This window comes from Musca domestica, unplaced genomic scaffold (genome assembly GCF_030504385.1).
Source record: "Musca domestica strain aabys unplaced genomic scaffold, Musca_domestica.polishedcontigs.V.1.1 3, whole genome shotgun sequence".
NCBI lineage: Eukaryota > Metazoa > Arthropoda > Insecta > Diptera > Muscidae > Musca > Musca domestica.
The window spans coordinates 876,693-893,165 of record NW_026712299.1 but is presented as its reverse complement, the minus strand read 5'-3'; the positions used below and the strand labels follow the sequence as shown (position 1 = coordinate 893,165).

At 33.0% G+C, this 16,473-nt stretch overlaps 1 protein-coding gene across 5 annotated transcripts in view; it reads right to left on the bottom strand.

Moving 5' to 3' along the window:
• Positions 1-3,458: 3,458 nt before the first annotated feature.
• Positions 3,459-16,473, bottom strand: part of LOC101889061 (CUGBP Elav-like family member 2) — a 335,948-nt gene continuing 322,933 nt past the window's right edge. For all 5 annotated transcript variants that reach the window (XM_059124555.1, XM_059124557.1, XM_059124556.1 and 2 more), the window contains one exon: positions 3,459-3,741. In XM_059124555.1, coding sequence (XP_058980538.1) covers positions 3,470-3,741 — 272 coding nt within the window. In that variant the 3' untranslated portion in view covers positions 3,459-3,469. The remainder of the gene's footprint in view (positions 3,742-16,473) is intronic.

Genomic DNA, 16,473 nt, shown 5'->3' with positions numbered 1-16,473 from the left:
AAATAGTTTTTAAAAGCCCAATAGAGCTACAATTGCGGATATTTTACCAAAGTGTTTGGAAAGACTCATGGAAGTATTTCCGTGAAAGTTTCATTTGTCCTGAAATGGATTTTGCCCCAGCATATGTTTAGTCAAAAAATTCTCGTTCATATTTTTATACCCTACACCACAAGGTGGTCAGGGTATTATGTCTTTGTGCATTTGTTTGTAACAGGCAAAAGAAAACGAGATAGACCCATAGTTCCTTTTGATGATCTGCATAGAATCACTTTCTGAGTTGATTTATGCATGTCCGTCCGTCTGTTCATGTGTTTTTGTAAACAAAGTACAGTTCGCATTAATTGCCCTATCCAGATGAAATTTTGCACAAATAATTTGTTTGGCCCAAGGACGAACCCTATTGAAATTGGAGATAATCGGTAAAAATTTAGATATAGCTCCCATATATATCTTCGTCCGATTTGCATTTTATTGTGCACCAAATGTGTAATATCATCCCGAATAGTATGGAATTTTGCACATATAACCAAATTAGCCCTGAAAATAAGTATGCCAAATTTGATCGAAATCGGTTCAGATATAGCTATAGCTCCCATATATATTGTTTATCCGATTTGTTACATTTGTTACCCACAGTTGTAATATGCACTCTGTAAAAACAATATTTGGGGAGATATACCTTTGCTAAATTTTATTGAGATCGGTTCAGATTTGGATATAGCTACCACATATAATTTCGTCCGATTTTATTTTTTTGTGCACCAAACGTCTAATATTTGCCCTAATGAAATTTGGCACTTACGACCGAATTGAGTCTAGAAGCTAGTATGTCAAATTTGGTGAAGATCGGCTCAGATATAGCTATAGCGCCCACATATATTTTTCATCCGATTTGATATATTTGTTGCCCACAGCCGTAGTATGTACTCCGTAACAACGATATTCAGGGAAATATATCAAATACAGCTCAGAAATATCTTTGCCAAGTTTTAACGAGATCGGTTCCGATTTGGATATAGCTCCCATATATATCTTTATCCGATTTCAAATTAATTGTGCACCAAATGGGCAATGCAATTCCGAATTTAAAAGATACAAATACTTCGGCATATTTAGTCCTTTGAACTTTAAATTATAATTATAATCATAGCGTGTATGATTGAATTCTCCCATAAAAACTTTAATTGTTATGTGGAGCTCTACTTAATTAGCAAAGTGGTGTAGGGTATCATAAAGTCGGCCCCGCCCGACTTGAAGGCTTTCTTTACTGGTTTTAAAAACCGAAGGGATTTTTTGACAATATTTTTTGGGATTAATAGTAGTTTTTTTGCAGAATATTTGTTATTGATTATCCGCCAAGTAATCGTGGATTTTTTTAAAATACCCTTTTCAAGATAATTCATCAAAACATCGAAAAAATAAGTAAATAAAAAAAATTAAGATAATTTTTGGTAACTGAAACTACAAGCTGTTTACAGGAATAATAAGCTAAATAAAATTGGATTTTATAAAAATATTTTTGAAAGGCCAATGCGAGATAACATTTGATTTTTCTTTAAATTATTTTTCAAGGACTTTCCGTAAAATATTTGTAAAATATTTTTTCCACATATTTTTTTTAAAATAATTTTTAAAGGTCCAATTAAGCTACAATTGTGGATATTTTACCAAAGTATTCAGAAAGACCCATGAAAGTATTTCCGTGAAAGTTTAATTTTACTGACATGGAGTTTGCCCCAGCATATGTTGGGTCAAAAAATGCTCGTATATTTTTTTTTTTATTTATAAATTACTGTTGTAGGAAGAACAAAGCAATAGCAAGGCAAAAAAAAAAAAAAAAAATAAATAAATAAATAAAAAAAAAAACTCAAATAAAATTACTTTTTTTATATTGATAAAGAACAAAAAACAAAGCTTTATTTGAATATTCAGCAAATGTTAAAGTAAATATATATAGAACGATATATATGTGGATAGATAAGATATAAGATATATGAACAATACAATTAAGAAAGAAAGCTAAGTAAGTATGATGTGGATGTAGTAATTCAGTGTTATGTGTTGTTTTTGTTATTGTTACTGTTTCTTACATATATATAAATAACAAAATCCAGAAAAGAAAGCATTAAAACAATTAAAAATTATATTTTTTTTTAAAAGAACAAATGTGACTTAACAAAATTTGTGTAAAAAATATAAAAATCAAAATATGTAACGAGAAAAGAACAAGCAAAGTTGAAAAATTCGTTATATGAAGAGACAGAATTAATAAAAATGTAAGATTTTTTTTAAATTTTTGTTTTAGAGAATTCAATATAGGTCCTTTCATTTCATGACAATTTAACATTCATTTAATTCATTTCACTTAAAACTTAGAAGAGAAAAAAAGAGAGCAGAAGATATGACACTTATGGCAACATTAAATATATAATTTGAAGATATATATACTTTAAACAGAAATTCACTTTTCACAAAATTTCAATTATTTTTTTCAATTAAATTTAAATTTGCTATACACTTTTAGTGTATATTTTTTGAATATTTAATTTTCTTTTTTTGTTCCAAAAAACATAAGATGTATAACAGTTGCATACAGTGTACAGTGGTATAACACAATTCTCTAGTTACACTTAACGAAAAATTCCAACAAAATATTTCAATGCTGCTTTTGTGTTCCATAATATAAAATAAAATTGTTATTAAATTATAAATTTGTTTTTAACAACTTAAAATAACTACAAAAAAAGTTGTATTATATAACACTTTGATCCAGGGATAAATTCATCAAATTAACAATCAAACGTAAAAACTTAAACTAAGACTTGCTTTGTGGGGTATCGGTGATGTTGTTAATAGGGTGCTTTAGAAGCTTTTTTTAATGAAAGAGAACTGTATGTTTAAAACAAGTAAAAGCTTAAAAAGCTCAGCTACTTACAAAACTACTACTACACACTAGTGTATTCATAAACTTCAAATTCATAAAACATAAAATATTCAATTCAAAACGTTATACAAATATAATAAAAAAGAGGATCTTCCTTTGAACGCAGCTATGTGTGTGTGTGTATGGGTGAGTAAAGGAAGAACCCACAAACAGGGTTGTCTGATTACTGTTGTTGTGTTTTTTTGTTTTTTCAAAATCTTATTTTCTGGCCATAAACAAATTGCAAAAGAAAAAGCAAAATCAATTGCACAATGTTTACCTCCATGATGTCCTTGGGGGAGTGGATGGTTTCAAAATTCCGAAATGTTTTTTTGTTTTCTAAGATATTTTTGCTTCTCTTCTACGTAAATGGTCTAAATTAACCACCTGATTAACTTCATTCAGTTTCAGCCATCAACATTATCCTTCCGTCTCCATTCCTCAGCAAAATTTTTCTTCTTCATCTTTTTGTGTGCATGTTTTGATGCTTTTCCTCCTCTTCATTCGTTTTGGCCATTTTCTTGATTTTTTTGAGTTTGTTCTTTTCTAATAGGGCTTCGAAGCATCTTTGGGCTTTTTCAGTTGAACCTTCAAGCGCTTGGTGCCCACTTGAAATCCATTCATTGCCCGTATGGCTACCTGCGCCGATTCGGGATTGTCAAATGATACAAAGCCAAAGCACTTGGATAGGTTTGTCTGTTTGTCGATGAAAACTTTGGCGGAAATAACATTTCCAAATGGCAGGAAAGTCGATGCCAAATCGGTGTCAGTGAATTCCTGCGGCAAATGGTATATGAAGAGATTACAGCCTTCAGGACCTGAAAAGATAGAGATAGAGAAAAAAGTTATTTACGAAAAGATAAATTTAAACTTCAATTTACAAAAATTAAAGAAAATTTCAAATAAAAAAAATATATACGAATGTCATATACCAAATACTGTTAATTTTTAACCGGATTGGTTCTATATTTGAGGCATGTTAAACTTTTCAAAATACCATAACATAGGCGAGGCCGTTATATGGGGGCCGTACCAAAACGGGAACCTCTATAATTTTATACCTCAAGAATTGTAATCTACCAAATCTTCTTAAATACCAAATTTGAGGGTAAAAGTGACTAGGATTATCAAAATGCCGTATATGAGTGTGCGCTATAAGAAAACGTAGATCTAAATATTAAATGCTTCGTCACTGGAGCAAGAACCCATTATGACTTACAAATACCAATTTAGATAAATGCGTCAAAAAATTTTGGAAAAAATCATGAAAATACCAAATATCGAGAGGTACCGCTATATGGCGTTTATACCAAAACGTAGACCAATTTCTATTACCAACCATCCTTGATACAATTCAAATCACTCCGCCAAATTCTGTTTGCCGAGAAAAAAAATTGACTAACATAAGTAGGTACCTCCCACGATTTTAATGAGTTATTCATTTTTATACCCTATATCACAAGATAGTCAGGGTATTACGTCTTTGTACATTTGTCTGTAACACAATCACTGCATATAATAACATTCTGAGTTGATTTATGCATTTCCGTCCGTCTGTCCATGTTTTTTTTTTTTTTTTTTTTTTTGTAAACAAGTCGCATTTATTGTGTGATTGAAATGAAACTTTCCCCAAATCAGCTGTTTGATCCAAGAACAAATCCTATTGGGATTGGAGATAGTTTGTCCAAATGTAGATGTAGCTCTCATACACACATATCTTCGACCGGTTTCAATTTTATTGTGCGCCAAATATCCAACTCCAAATAGGATGTGTTTCAGCACATCCGACCGAATTCTGCCTAGATAGAAGTATTTAAAATTTGGAGAAAATTGGTTTAGATATAGCTAAAGCTTCCATACATATGTTTCATCAGATTGGGATTTTAAGTTCCTCACATAAGCACTACACAAGAATAATTTTTAATACCAGGTATCATATGGCACTTATACTTCTGTGTTATTTTATGCGGACGGCATAAGATATACCTGTATCCGATATCAGGTAGATTGTGCACCAAATGGCTAATATTAGTCCAAATTTGAATTTTTTCTAATTCCGACTGTATTCATCCTAGAAACAGGTAGTTCGTGAATTTCGTACAAACATTTGTCAAAATCGCTTCAGATTTGACCATAGCTTCCTTATATATCTTTATTCGATTTCAGGTTAGTGTGCTCAAATGGCTAATATCAGCCCAAATGGACTGAATTTTAAAACTTCCGACGGCCTAGAGGCAAGTACTTCAAACTTTGGTGAAAATAGGTTCAGATGTAACAATAGCTCTCCTATACACATTTCTTCCGATTTTAACAATGATACTCGATATTGGACATCAGATACAGCCTTAAAATGCATCTGCCAAATTTTATTTTATTATTGTTCATAAACAACTGATATTTTCCATTTGGTTAAGCTCGTTCCGGTATATCTATTGCTCCAATAAATATTTTTTAGTATAATTCTTATCGAAGTGGTACTAGAGGTTTGAAAGCCTCCGTGAAAGTTCTCAAATTGTGACTACTCTATAGTCCTGATTTACTTCAGATAAATTCTCAATACATTTTTTTTTTTTGTTACGGAAGATCTACTAAATAAGCATATGTGTAGGACTTTGGCCGCCCGATATTTGAACTTTTATTACTGATTTTTATTGTATTCCCAATGTAATAGTACATTCATAGCTTTTCAGAAGATTTTCGACCCATTTCGAACCAATTTAGCTATTGTTTTGTATTTCGGAGGGTATTGCACTTCTATCTCACAGAAAAAAAAAATAATATAGGTCTAGCCCCCATTTGGTCATAAATTATATTTTCAAGTGGTGCTATATTTTGGCTCAATTTTGGCTCTCTGCTATATGACTAAAAAACTGCATCGAAGTTTTTCTATCTTATCTACCTATCCTCTATTTTCGATATTTAGAGTCAAACTAGTGATGTTCGTTCATCCATTAGTCTCTCCGGCTGGTGACAAGATAACTTTCGAAAATCCTTATATTTATACCCGTGCTTGGTGAGGTCCGAAAATATCAGTCCATTCTTTGTAAAGGAAGTACGCTGGTATTCATTCCATAACGGGCAATTCTTCACATTTTAGTTCCTCCCCACAATGGGTTGTCACTTTTAAAAATTATAATTTTTATAAAGTGTTAAATAGGAGTTTTTTACCAACTCTGAGACTGGTTTGAAGATGGGATAAGACCGATCACTTCCCCACAAAGCGTCAACATTTTGAACTATGCAATATGTGAAACAAATAACACTTTTCTTGAAAATTCGTATATTTCAATATTTTTTTTTTACCAGAAGAATTGGTAGTATCTTCGAACTAGATCTAAATTTGATAGCAAGTGTTTGACTAATGAAGACACGATATAAGAGAGTCAAACAAAAAAGTGAATAAATCGGCTCCCGAAGGTAATTATTGTCTCACAAATTTCATTCAAAGAGATATCGGATCGGATATTGGGCAGTATCTACTCTTAGTAAAAAATCCATAGCCTAAATTATAAAATAAACACACTTCTTCAAACCACTGCTCATCATTTAAAGGGTTTTTATAAATTTTGTTGATGTTCTTCTAATCAGTCTTGACTTATGCAATTGTGCCGGAAATATCATATCCCACCCCTCTCAGAGGCTATTTGATTGGCACAGGCTGGGATTCGTTAAAAGAGGACATTGTAATTTGGCTTTTAATTTCCTGCTTGATCCTAATGATCAGGGATAACATAAGAACTACTCGCCCCTGACGAGCTATCGAAGCAATTTCTCCTCTTTTCTTTTTGCTGGAAAACTACTCCCGAGTTTAAAACAACTATGATCTACAAATGTGAAAAAAATGCTGACATTTTAATTGGACTTACAGATTCCAATCAAATCAAAAGAATTGACAATCTGGAAGGACCATATCTCAGTCAATATTAATAATGGGAATTTTCTGCAGGGAGGTTTAATCTTAATTGTCAAATTTGCCTATTGGTATGTAAAGTTATAGCTTATTTGACTAGATAATCGGAAAATTGTAAGGTAATATTGTTTCATACATAAATATCGAAAAATACCTAGGAAGCTTTAAGCTATTTTAAAATATTTCTTATATACCGTTTACCAGGCAACGAGTATAAAATATTGAAAATATTAATCCAAGGTGAATTTTCAGTAAGTTAGCTATAGCTATTTTTTATTATGTTGTCACAACACATCGGTTTCATTAAAAATGTGCAATAAATATCCTGGTTTTGAATTACTCAAAGAACTGAAATGAGCACAAAGTGTGTATGACTCCCCAATGAAGCCAGGTGCATATTTTCAAATTCCAAATCTTTAAATCTATTCAAATCTAATGGTATGATCTGAAAATATTTTAAACCTGTTATTAATAATTTTAGAGGATTCTTGAGAATAACTATTAAAACAGAGTTATCTTTTATCATAAATATCCCCATAAAATATGCGACTCATTTTAGCCCATGTGGCGTATGATAATAAACATCACTCATACGCTCCATAGTACCGCACTCACCATTAAATTACTCACCCAAAAAATTGATGGCTAACCAAATTGAGGTATTTGAAAATAGAGGTCAAACCAAAACAATGAAACTTAATTCAATTGTTGGTCCCATTTGTTATTGTCGGTTTTTTTGTCGATCATAACAACTGGTTTTTTGTCTGGTCAGCTGGTCAATATTGATTTATTTGTGTGTGTGTGTGTGATTTGTTTGTCTATCACCCCCCAAAAATTGAACAAAACAGCCTGTCATTCATTTTGGTAAATTTTTATTCTTTTGTTTTGTGTTTTTAGTTTTTTTTTTTCTGGTCACTGTCAATATTCTCTAATCAAATTGAACATTTTTCACTTTCAATCTGTCATGATTTTTGTGTTTTTCGCTTTGTTTTGATTCGCATTCGCCATCGTTTCTATTTCTCATTCACTTTTGAACAAATATGGGGGGGGGGATCAATTGAAACCACAATTGCAGATTTGGTTCAATTTGTGTTTTTTTTTTGTTTGTCATGACATGTTAACATGTTTAACGAATTTTTTCTATGGACATTGGATCAAATCTGTTGTGTAAATTAGCAAATGTTTTTTTGGGCAGTGTTTATTCGTTGTTTTTTCGGGCGACATGGAATATATTTTATGGTATTTTGTTTATTTGCCATTTGTTATTTAATGCACGTTCAATAGATATTTGTTTAAAAAATTTATTGCTTTAAATATTCGAGTGCATGCAAATGGTAAATTAACATATGAACAAAAAATGGAGATGTGAAAAATATATTTAAATCTATGGCCATTTTTAAACTATGCTCTGTGTCAGGTTGCTAAAAATATTTTGTTAGGACTGAAGATTATTAAATAAAAAAAGAGTTTTCAATTGCTTTAAAAGTGCATTCTCTAAATAGGTTCTTAATATTTGTTAAAGCTTAGAATAATTATGGATTTCCAAAATATTCTGGACTTAAAATATATATGGACATGTGCCCATATAGCGGACAAGTGCCCGCTACTTCGACAGCGAAGAGTCTACCTTAAAAATGTTGATTCTTTCTAACAGTCCGGGTAAGGTCTTTTTGGTACTGAAAAGCACAATTTTTCAATTTTGACATAAAGTTGTGTTTGTTAAACATTCATACACCGTACTAAATTCTCCGACTTTATTATATTATTTAAGTTTTAGAAAGAGTAATAGGACAATTTTATTCTTTTACATTAAAAAGTCTTCAAAATATTTCATTTTGAAGTGTACCGAGGTGGATATTAGTTAAACCATTGCAAAATGGACCCAAAACCAATTCTTCTGGTCGAAACTATTTCAAAGTCTTTTTATAATAAACGTTGCCCAAATCAACATAACATTTCAGGATTCAAACTCGAAACATTTGCTACACGGCAAATTTAGTACAATTTTTATAATCTCCACCAGAGTATGGAGGGTAAGTTAATTTTGTCATTCCGTTTGTAACACCTCGAAATATACATTTTAGACCTCACAAAGTATATATATTCTTGATCAGCATAAAATTCTTTGTCGATTTAGCGATGTCCGACCGTCTGTCCGTCTGTGGAAATCACTCTAGCTTCCGAACGAATTGAAGTAGACTGATAAAATTTTGCTCAAATGTATGTTATGCCTGAAGGACTTTTGGTATTGAAAATGGGCCATGTAGGTCCACGTTTTGGTATAGCACCCATATAACTGTACCTCCCGACATTCGGTATATTGATGATTTCTGCGACATTTTTAATCGGAATTGTTTCAATTTTCGTATTTGCCGTTCCAAGTAGATACTAAGACAGAAAATTGTATGTGCAGGTCCACGTTTTCGTATAGCCCCCATATAACGGAACCACCCTATATTCGGTATTGTAATGATTTTAGCGACGTTATTTACCAGATCTGTTTCAAATTTCGTATTTGAAACTCGTAATGTATAATACAGCCTATGAACGAAAATTGTCTGTGCAGGCCCACGTCTTCGTATAGCCCCCATATAACGGTACCCCCCGATACTCTGTACTTTGTTGATTTTAGCGACATTATTTATCGGAAATCTTTCAAAGTTCGTATTTGAAACTCATAATGGCTAATACAACCTATGGTAGAAGATTGTTTGTGCAGGCCCACGTCTTCGTATAGCCCCCATATAACAGTACCTCCCGATATTCAGTAGTTTGATGATTTTAGCGACAACCTTCATCGGAATTGTTTCAAATTTAGTATTTGCAGTCCGAAATGAATACTACAGCCTAAGACAGAAAATTGTTTATGCAGGTCCAGGTCTTCGTATAGCCCCCATATAACAGTACCTCCCAATATTCGTTATTTTGCTAATTTCAGCGACACTATTCACTAGAATTGTTTCAAATTTCGTATTTTAAATTCGTAATGGCAAATACAGCCTATGACGGTTTTGGTCCTCGTATAGATCCTTAATATCGGTACCTCCCTATATTCGGCATTTTGATTATTTTAGCCACCTTATCCTCCGGAATTGTTTCAAATTTCGTATTTGAAATTTGTTAAATAGTTTAGCTGAAAATGTGCACCTTCGGTTGGCCAACAGAACTCAAGCGCCGGCCGTGGTGATGGTGTGGGCCGCCACAACAGTCGATGGTTGCTCTCCGCTCGTATTAATCGACAGGGGCATCAGAATATATGCCGAATATTATATTAAATATATTAAAATATTCTGGGCACGCAAACATTTTGGCCGCAGACCTTGGACATTCGAACAGGACTCAATCGCACTCAGCACGCGCCACCAAAGAATGGTTACAAAATGAGGTTCCTCGCGCACAATGGCCACCAAAATCTCCGGATACCAATCCGTTGGACTATTGTGTCTGGAGTATTTTGGAAAGCAAGGTTGGCGCTAAAAAATACCAAAGTGTCCAGCACCTCAAGCAAGCGATTCGCCGGGAATGGGGCAAAATACCGCAGAGCAACATTTGGGCAGCATGTGATTGTTTCATTGGTCGTTTAAAGGCCATAATTCGTGCCAAAGGCGACCAATTCGCAATCGCGCACTTTTTAGTGTTTTTCGTGTACATGCAGTAGACATTTCTAAATTCATCTTCATATCCTAACCACATACACCAAGAGTGACATCTGTATCAAATTTTTGGACTTCATCTCCATTTGTTCACCAAATATCAAAATTAGTACTATTTTGTACATTTCGTACAATTATAGTACACATTTTCGAAACCATCACCATATGTCCGCTCTACATGTGAACAGCGACGCTCATATCCAATTTTAGATACCAAGCACCCAATACCGAACTGTACCAAATATAGTACTATTTAGTTTTTTTCGTACAATTATAGTACACCAACTCCATACCCTAACAACAAACACCAAGAATGGCATCTATATCAAAATTGGGATTTTCAGCACCATTTTTTTCACGAAATACAAAAATTAGTACTATTTAGTACTTTTCGTAAAATTATGGTACACATTTCGATAGCCACCTCTATAGCTTTATTCCAGATGCCAGCAACGATATAAATATCAAATTTCAGGATGTCACCCAATATAAAATTTAATATTATTTAGTACTATTCGTACAATCATAGTACACATTTCCCAAACCATCATCATATCTCAGCCAATCACATGAGATTTAAGATTCATTCATTAATAAGATTTAAGATTCACTCAGTAATATAAGATTTTAGATTCATCCAGTAACAAATTGTACCAAATATAGTACTATTTAGTACTTTTCGTGCACTTGTAGTACACATTTCCAAAACCAACTTTTTATCACAAACGTACCATCCCAATACAAAATTTCAAAATTCCAGCTTAAATCATTCATTCAAAACCATACTGTTCAAAATTTAGTACCATTTACTACCTTTCGTACAAATAAAAGAAAACACATTTCTGAAAACACCTCCATATGTCCTACATGCTATACATGAACAGCGACCCTAATACCAAATTTCAGATTTCAAGCACTATTTGTGCACCCAATATCAAATTGTACCAAATATTGTACCATTTAGTATAGTTCGCACATTTAGTACACTTTTCCGAAACCACCGTCATATGTCAAATTTACTTCCCAATTCTGGTTCTCATACCAAACATGTAGTTCTTAACTCTATCCGTTCCCATAATACCAAATGGTACCATTTTAGAAGTTTAGTACAATTTTGGAACTTTCCTAAACGTAAAATTCGAATTTCCAATAACAATTTGCTACATCTGTCCTGCAATCCAGCAGCAACTCTCATTTCAAATTTTTAGTAAATTTTTGTACTTTCCTACCATTTTAGTACGAATTTTCAAAACCCCAGCCTTATTACACGTTCACGCACCAAGACTGACCCTCGTGCAAAATTTCAAGATTCTAGCTTCTGTCGTTTCGTCAGTCAGTCAGTTATTTCACTTTTTCGTGGATTGAAACTTTTCTGTATGGATATCAGACTTTTTTCGGACAACTTAATCATCATCATTTCAATTTCGACTGAAACTTAATTCCCCATTGAAAAATAATTATTTTTATTAAATTTATTCATTTATGATATTAAAAATTTACAAAATCTCTATTAAATTCATTGAATACTCTCATTGGTAGCTTAACAAAATCTATATTTTGAAGAGCAACAATAACAACAACAACAACAACAGAAGATAAAACCACCAGGCATGTCTAGTGCCAACTTAAACCTCAAGTATTCTAATCTCGTTAATAATTTGTCAACAATGTGACAGGACATTTTTCATTATGCCATAGACAATGGCCACAAGTATTTTGTTTGTGTTGCCATTTATTATGCAACATTTAAATATTCACATTTACCTATAGATATTTAATCCTTTTATAATAATTTTCACAAACAATCTAGCCAGCCAGGTGGCAGCAGCAGCAAGACATCCAGCTTAAAGTTGATTGTCCTCAAGAGCTTAAAGTTTTAATATGTTGTGGTGGCCATGTGTTTTTGCAGGATATTATGGAAAATGATAATGGAATAACCAAAGGACGTTTTAAGTCTCGGTAACAACCTTTGGCAAATAACCATTGTTATACACACACACACACCCACTGACACATATGCGTTATACCATATGCGTAGTATGAAAATTGAAAACTTTTCTGCTCCTCATTATCGACAAACTGTGTGTGGATTAAAAGTCAATCATCAGGAATCTTTGGAATAAATCCATTGTGAATGGAGTTGTAATTTCCATCCATATTTGTAGGATTCTAGTTGTGCCACCTGCTGACTGTCTTCATCGGGACTCCTCTGACAGGGGTGTATTTAAATCCCATCAATGTTAATGATTTGTCAAAAGGTGTTTGTATGCCACCACACACACAGACACATATAATGGTTGCTGAAGAAATTGATCTTTGAGATAAGCTGAATTGATAGAAAAGGGGGTATGCAAGTTGGGGTGATGGTATATAAATATTTTAAAAGAAACTATTAAAAAAGAAGCAAAGTTGGGCCGAGCCTAACTTTTTATACACTACGCCATTTGGAAGGATCTTGAAAATTAAAAAAAAGTGGTGCTGCATAAGTAATCTTTTCAAAGACTGTAGAAACGATTCCGAATTTCAAAATCGAAATTAGAAACAATTCCGGTGGGTAATGTCGCTATTATCATCAAGATACCGAATAAAGGGTGGTCTATGTGGTCTATACGTGGACCAATATGAACAATTCTTATCCAGGGAGTAAAGTACTCAGAAGGAACCCCATGCGTGGATTTTCCGAAAATTTGGCTAAATTTTTAAAATACCGAGTATAGGGAGGGATATGTGATATCGCGGACCTATATAGACCATTCTTCGTTCAGGGGTAATGTACTCACAAGGAACTCCTTTTGTGGATTTTAAGACTATTCCATTGAAAAATGCCGCTAAAATCATGAAAATACGATCTTCGAACTTAACCTGCCTCCAGAGAAAAGACTGATCGATGCAAAATTTTAGCTTTCTATCTTAATTCGTTTTGACTCTTGCGTGATTACAACAGACGGACGGCCGGACAGAGCGGAATCGTCTTAGAATTTTTGTTAGGTCTACTATTATTGCGATGAGTTAGAATCGGAATGACGCTCTCAATATACCCTGCTGATGGAGGGTATACAAGTTTAAATGAAAAAGTCAATTTTCTTATACAAAAGTGGGTTTTAGCTTAAAACTGATAAAAATAGAACTTTTTCTTAACCTCAGTTACTGACTAATATATCAACGCTTACCTAACACAGAAATTACTAATTTTTAAACCCTACCCCACATTGTGGTCAGGGTAACATGTCTTTGTGCATTTCTTTATCTGATTATTTTATTGAGATGAAATTTCCCAAACAATATTTGTTTGGCCCAAGAACGAACCCTATTGAAATTGGACAGAATCGGTTCAAATTTATATAAAGCTTCCAAATATATCTTCAACCGATTTCCGGTTGATTGTGCACCAACAGGCCAATATCAGTCCATATAACCCCAATATTGGCATATTCGACTGAATTCAGCCTAGAACAAATACATAAAATTTGGAAAAATCGGTTCAGATATAGCCATAGCTCCCATATATATGTTTCATCCGATTTTGTGTTCAAGTCGTATTATGCACACCACAAGAATCATATTTGGTACCAGATATCAGTTAAAGCTTAAAACTATTTCGAATTTTTTCGAGATCGGTTTAGATTTGGCTATATTTATCTGGTTTCGAGTTTACTGTGGATTTCTAAGTAATTTTTCAGAAGGGATATCAAGGGAAATCAAGGATATTTTAAAAATATTTTTTAGGAGGACAATAATGGTGGATTTTTATATACTGCACCTTGCCAAGGAGGGTATATTAAATTTGTCATCCAGTTTGTAACACATCTAAATATTTGTCATAGACCCCATAAGCTATATATATTCATGATCAGCCTAAAACTCTAAGTCGATTTAACTATGTCCGTCTGTCTCCCCGTTTGTCTGTCTGTCTGTTGAAATCACGATAGAGCCCACATTCTTTGATGTAGAGTTTTAAAATTTGACACTGTAGTTTGTTTTCTCTCTAGGATGTTTGGTATTGAAAATGAGATATATCGGTCCCGATATTCGATTTTTTTGGTTTTACCCATATTTTTTCACGGATTTATATAAAAATTGGTATTTGTAGTTCGTGAAGGGCTCTAGCTTCGGTGGAGGATCATTGTACATGTATAGGTCAACGGTTTCGTATAGTCCCCATATCACGATACCTCCCGATATTCGGTATTTTTTTGCTTTTAGGCACATTTTTTTCACGGATTTCTCTAACAATTGGTATATGTAATTGGTTATGGGCTCTGGCTGCGATGGCGGAACATTGACAATTTAGGTCCAAGTTTTCCAATAGCGCACATATAACGATTCCCACCGATATTCGGTATTTGTTAGTCACATTTTTTTCTGAGTGTCTCTAAAAATTGGTATTTGTAGTTCGGAACGGGTTATAATTCTTGTACCAATACTTAGTATATGTAGGTCCAAGTTTTTGTATAGCCCCCAATATTATGATACCTCCCGATATTCTGTATTTTTTGGTTTTAGTCACGTTTTTTCTACGGATTTGTTTAAAACGTGATATTTATAGTTCGTAGTGGGTTCTACTGCCGGTGGCGGAACATTGAATATCAAGGTCCAAGTTTTCGGATAGCCCCCATATCACGGTACCTCCCAATATTCCGTATTTTTGTGGTTTTAGACGATTTTTGGAACGTATTGTTCTAATATTTGGTATTTATAGTTTGAAATGGATTCTGACTTCTGTGGCGGAACATAGTATGTATTGGACCATGTTTTGGTATAGCCCCCACATTATGGTACCTCTGTATATTCAGTATTATTATGATTTTTGCATAATTTTTCCACGGATGTGTCTAAAAATTGGTATTTGTAGTTCATAACGGATTCTAGCTCCGGCGGCTTGACATTGAAAATTTAGGTCCACGTTTTCCGATAGCGTACATATAACGATACCCAACGATACTCGGTATTTTGATAATCCTTCCTAGTTACACCCAAAATTGTTTCAAATTTGGTATTTTAGAAGATTTGGTAGATGACAATCCTTGAGGTGTAAAATTGCCTATGGAGGTTCCCGTTTTAGTATGGTTCTCGGCTATTTTATGGTTTTTTTGAAAACAGTTTAACAGCATTATCCAAACGGTCTTACTGGTATTTGTAGTTTAAAAGGCAACACTTTTGAATTCAGATAATTTTTTATAAAAATGTTTTCTTTACCTACAAAAGTACTTAAAGTTCGATTCGTTACTTAAAGTTCGATTTTGCCGAACTTAACGTATTGTTTATTTGTTTGTTTTTTTGTTTTTAATAATTACAGGAAATATCCCGCAGATTATGAAATCAGAGCTAAAAGCAGAACATACTTTTATCGGCGATTTGAATGTTTACATCGCAATGTAACCAGATAGACGGGGCAAGTTGAAGACAATAATCGTTGATATTTTACATAATTTTTCAGAAGAACAATCAAGGCAATAATTGCGGATATTTAAATTTCCACAAGGACGAACCCCATTGAAATTGGTAAGAATCGATTTAAGTTTAGATATAGCTCCCATATTTATTTTTTACCGATTTCTGCTAAATTGTGCACCAAATGGCCAATATCCGTCCAAATGACTTGAATATTTAGTCTAGGAGAAAGTACATCAAATTTGGAAAGTCTCTGAAAATATCTGGAAAAAAATCTGGAAAATATTCTTAAACAGTTTGAAAATATCAGTTTGATCGTCCCTGAAAAATATTGGTAAAAATCGACGATTATCTATGTATATGATAGTCCTTAATATAAAATAGATAAAATATTAGTTGAAATCCATTGAAATTCAATGGAAAAGAGTGAATTGTTTGTTCAAATATAACTAAGAATGATTTCTTTCAGAAAAAAAATTAATTTTGAAAATTAAAGAAAAAATTTTTCTTAATATGAACTAGTGGAACTTGACTTTATATATGAGGTCATTTACGTAGATAGAACCAGAAATTATAATGCATTTTGAAATTCAATA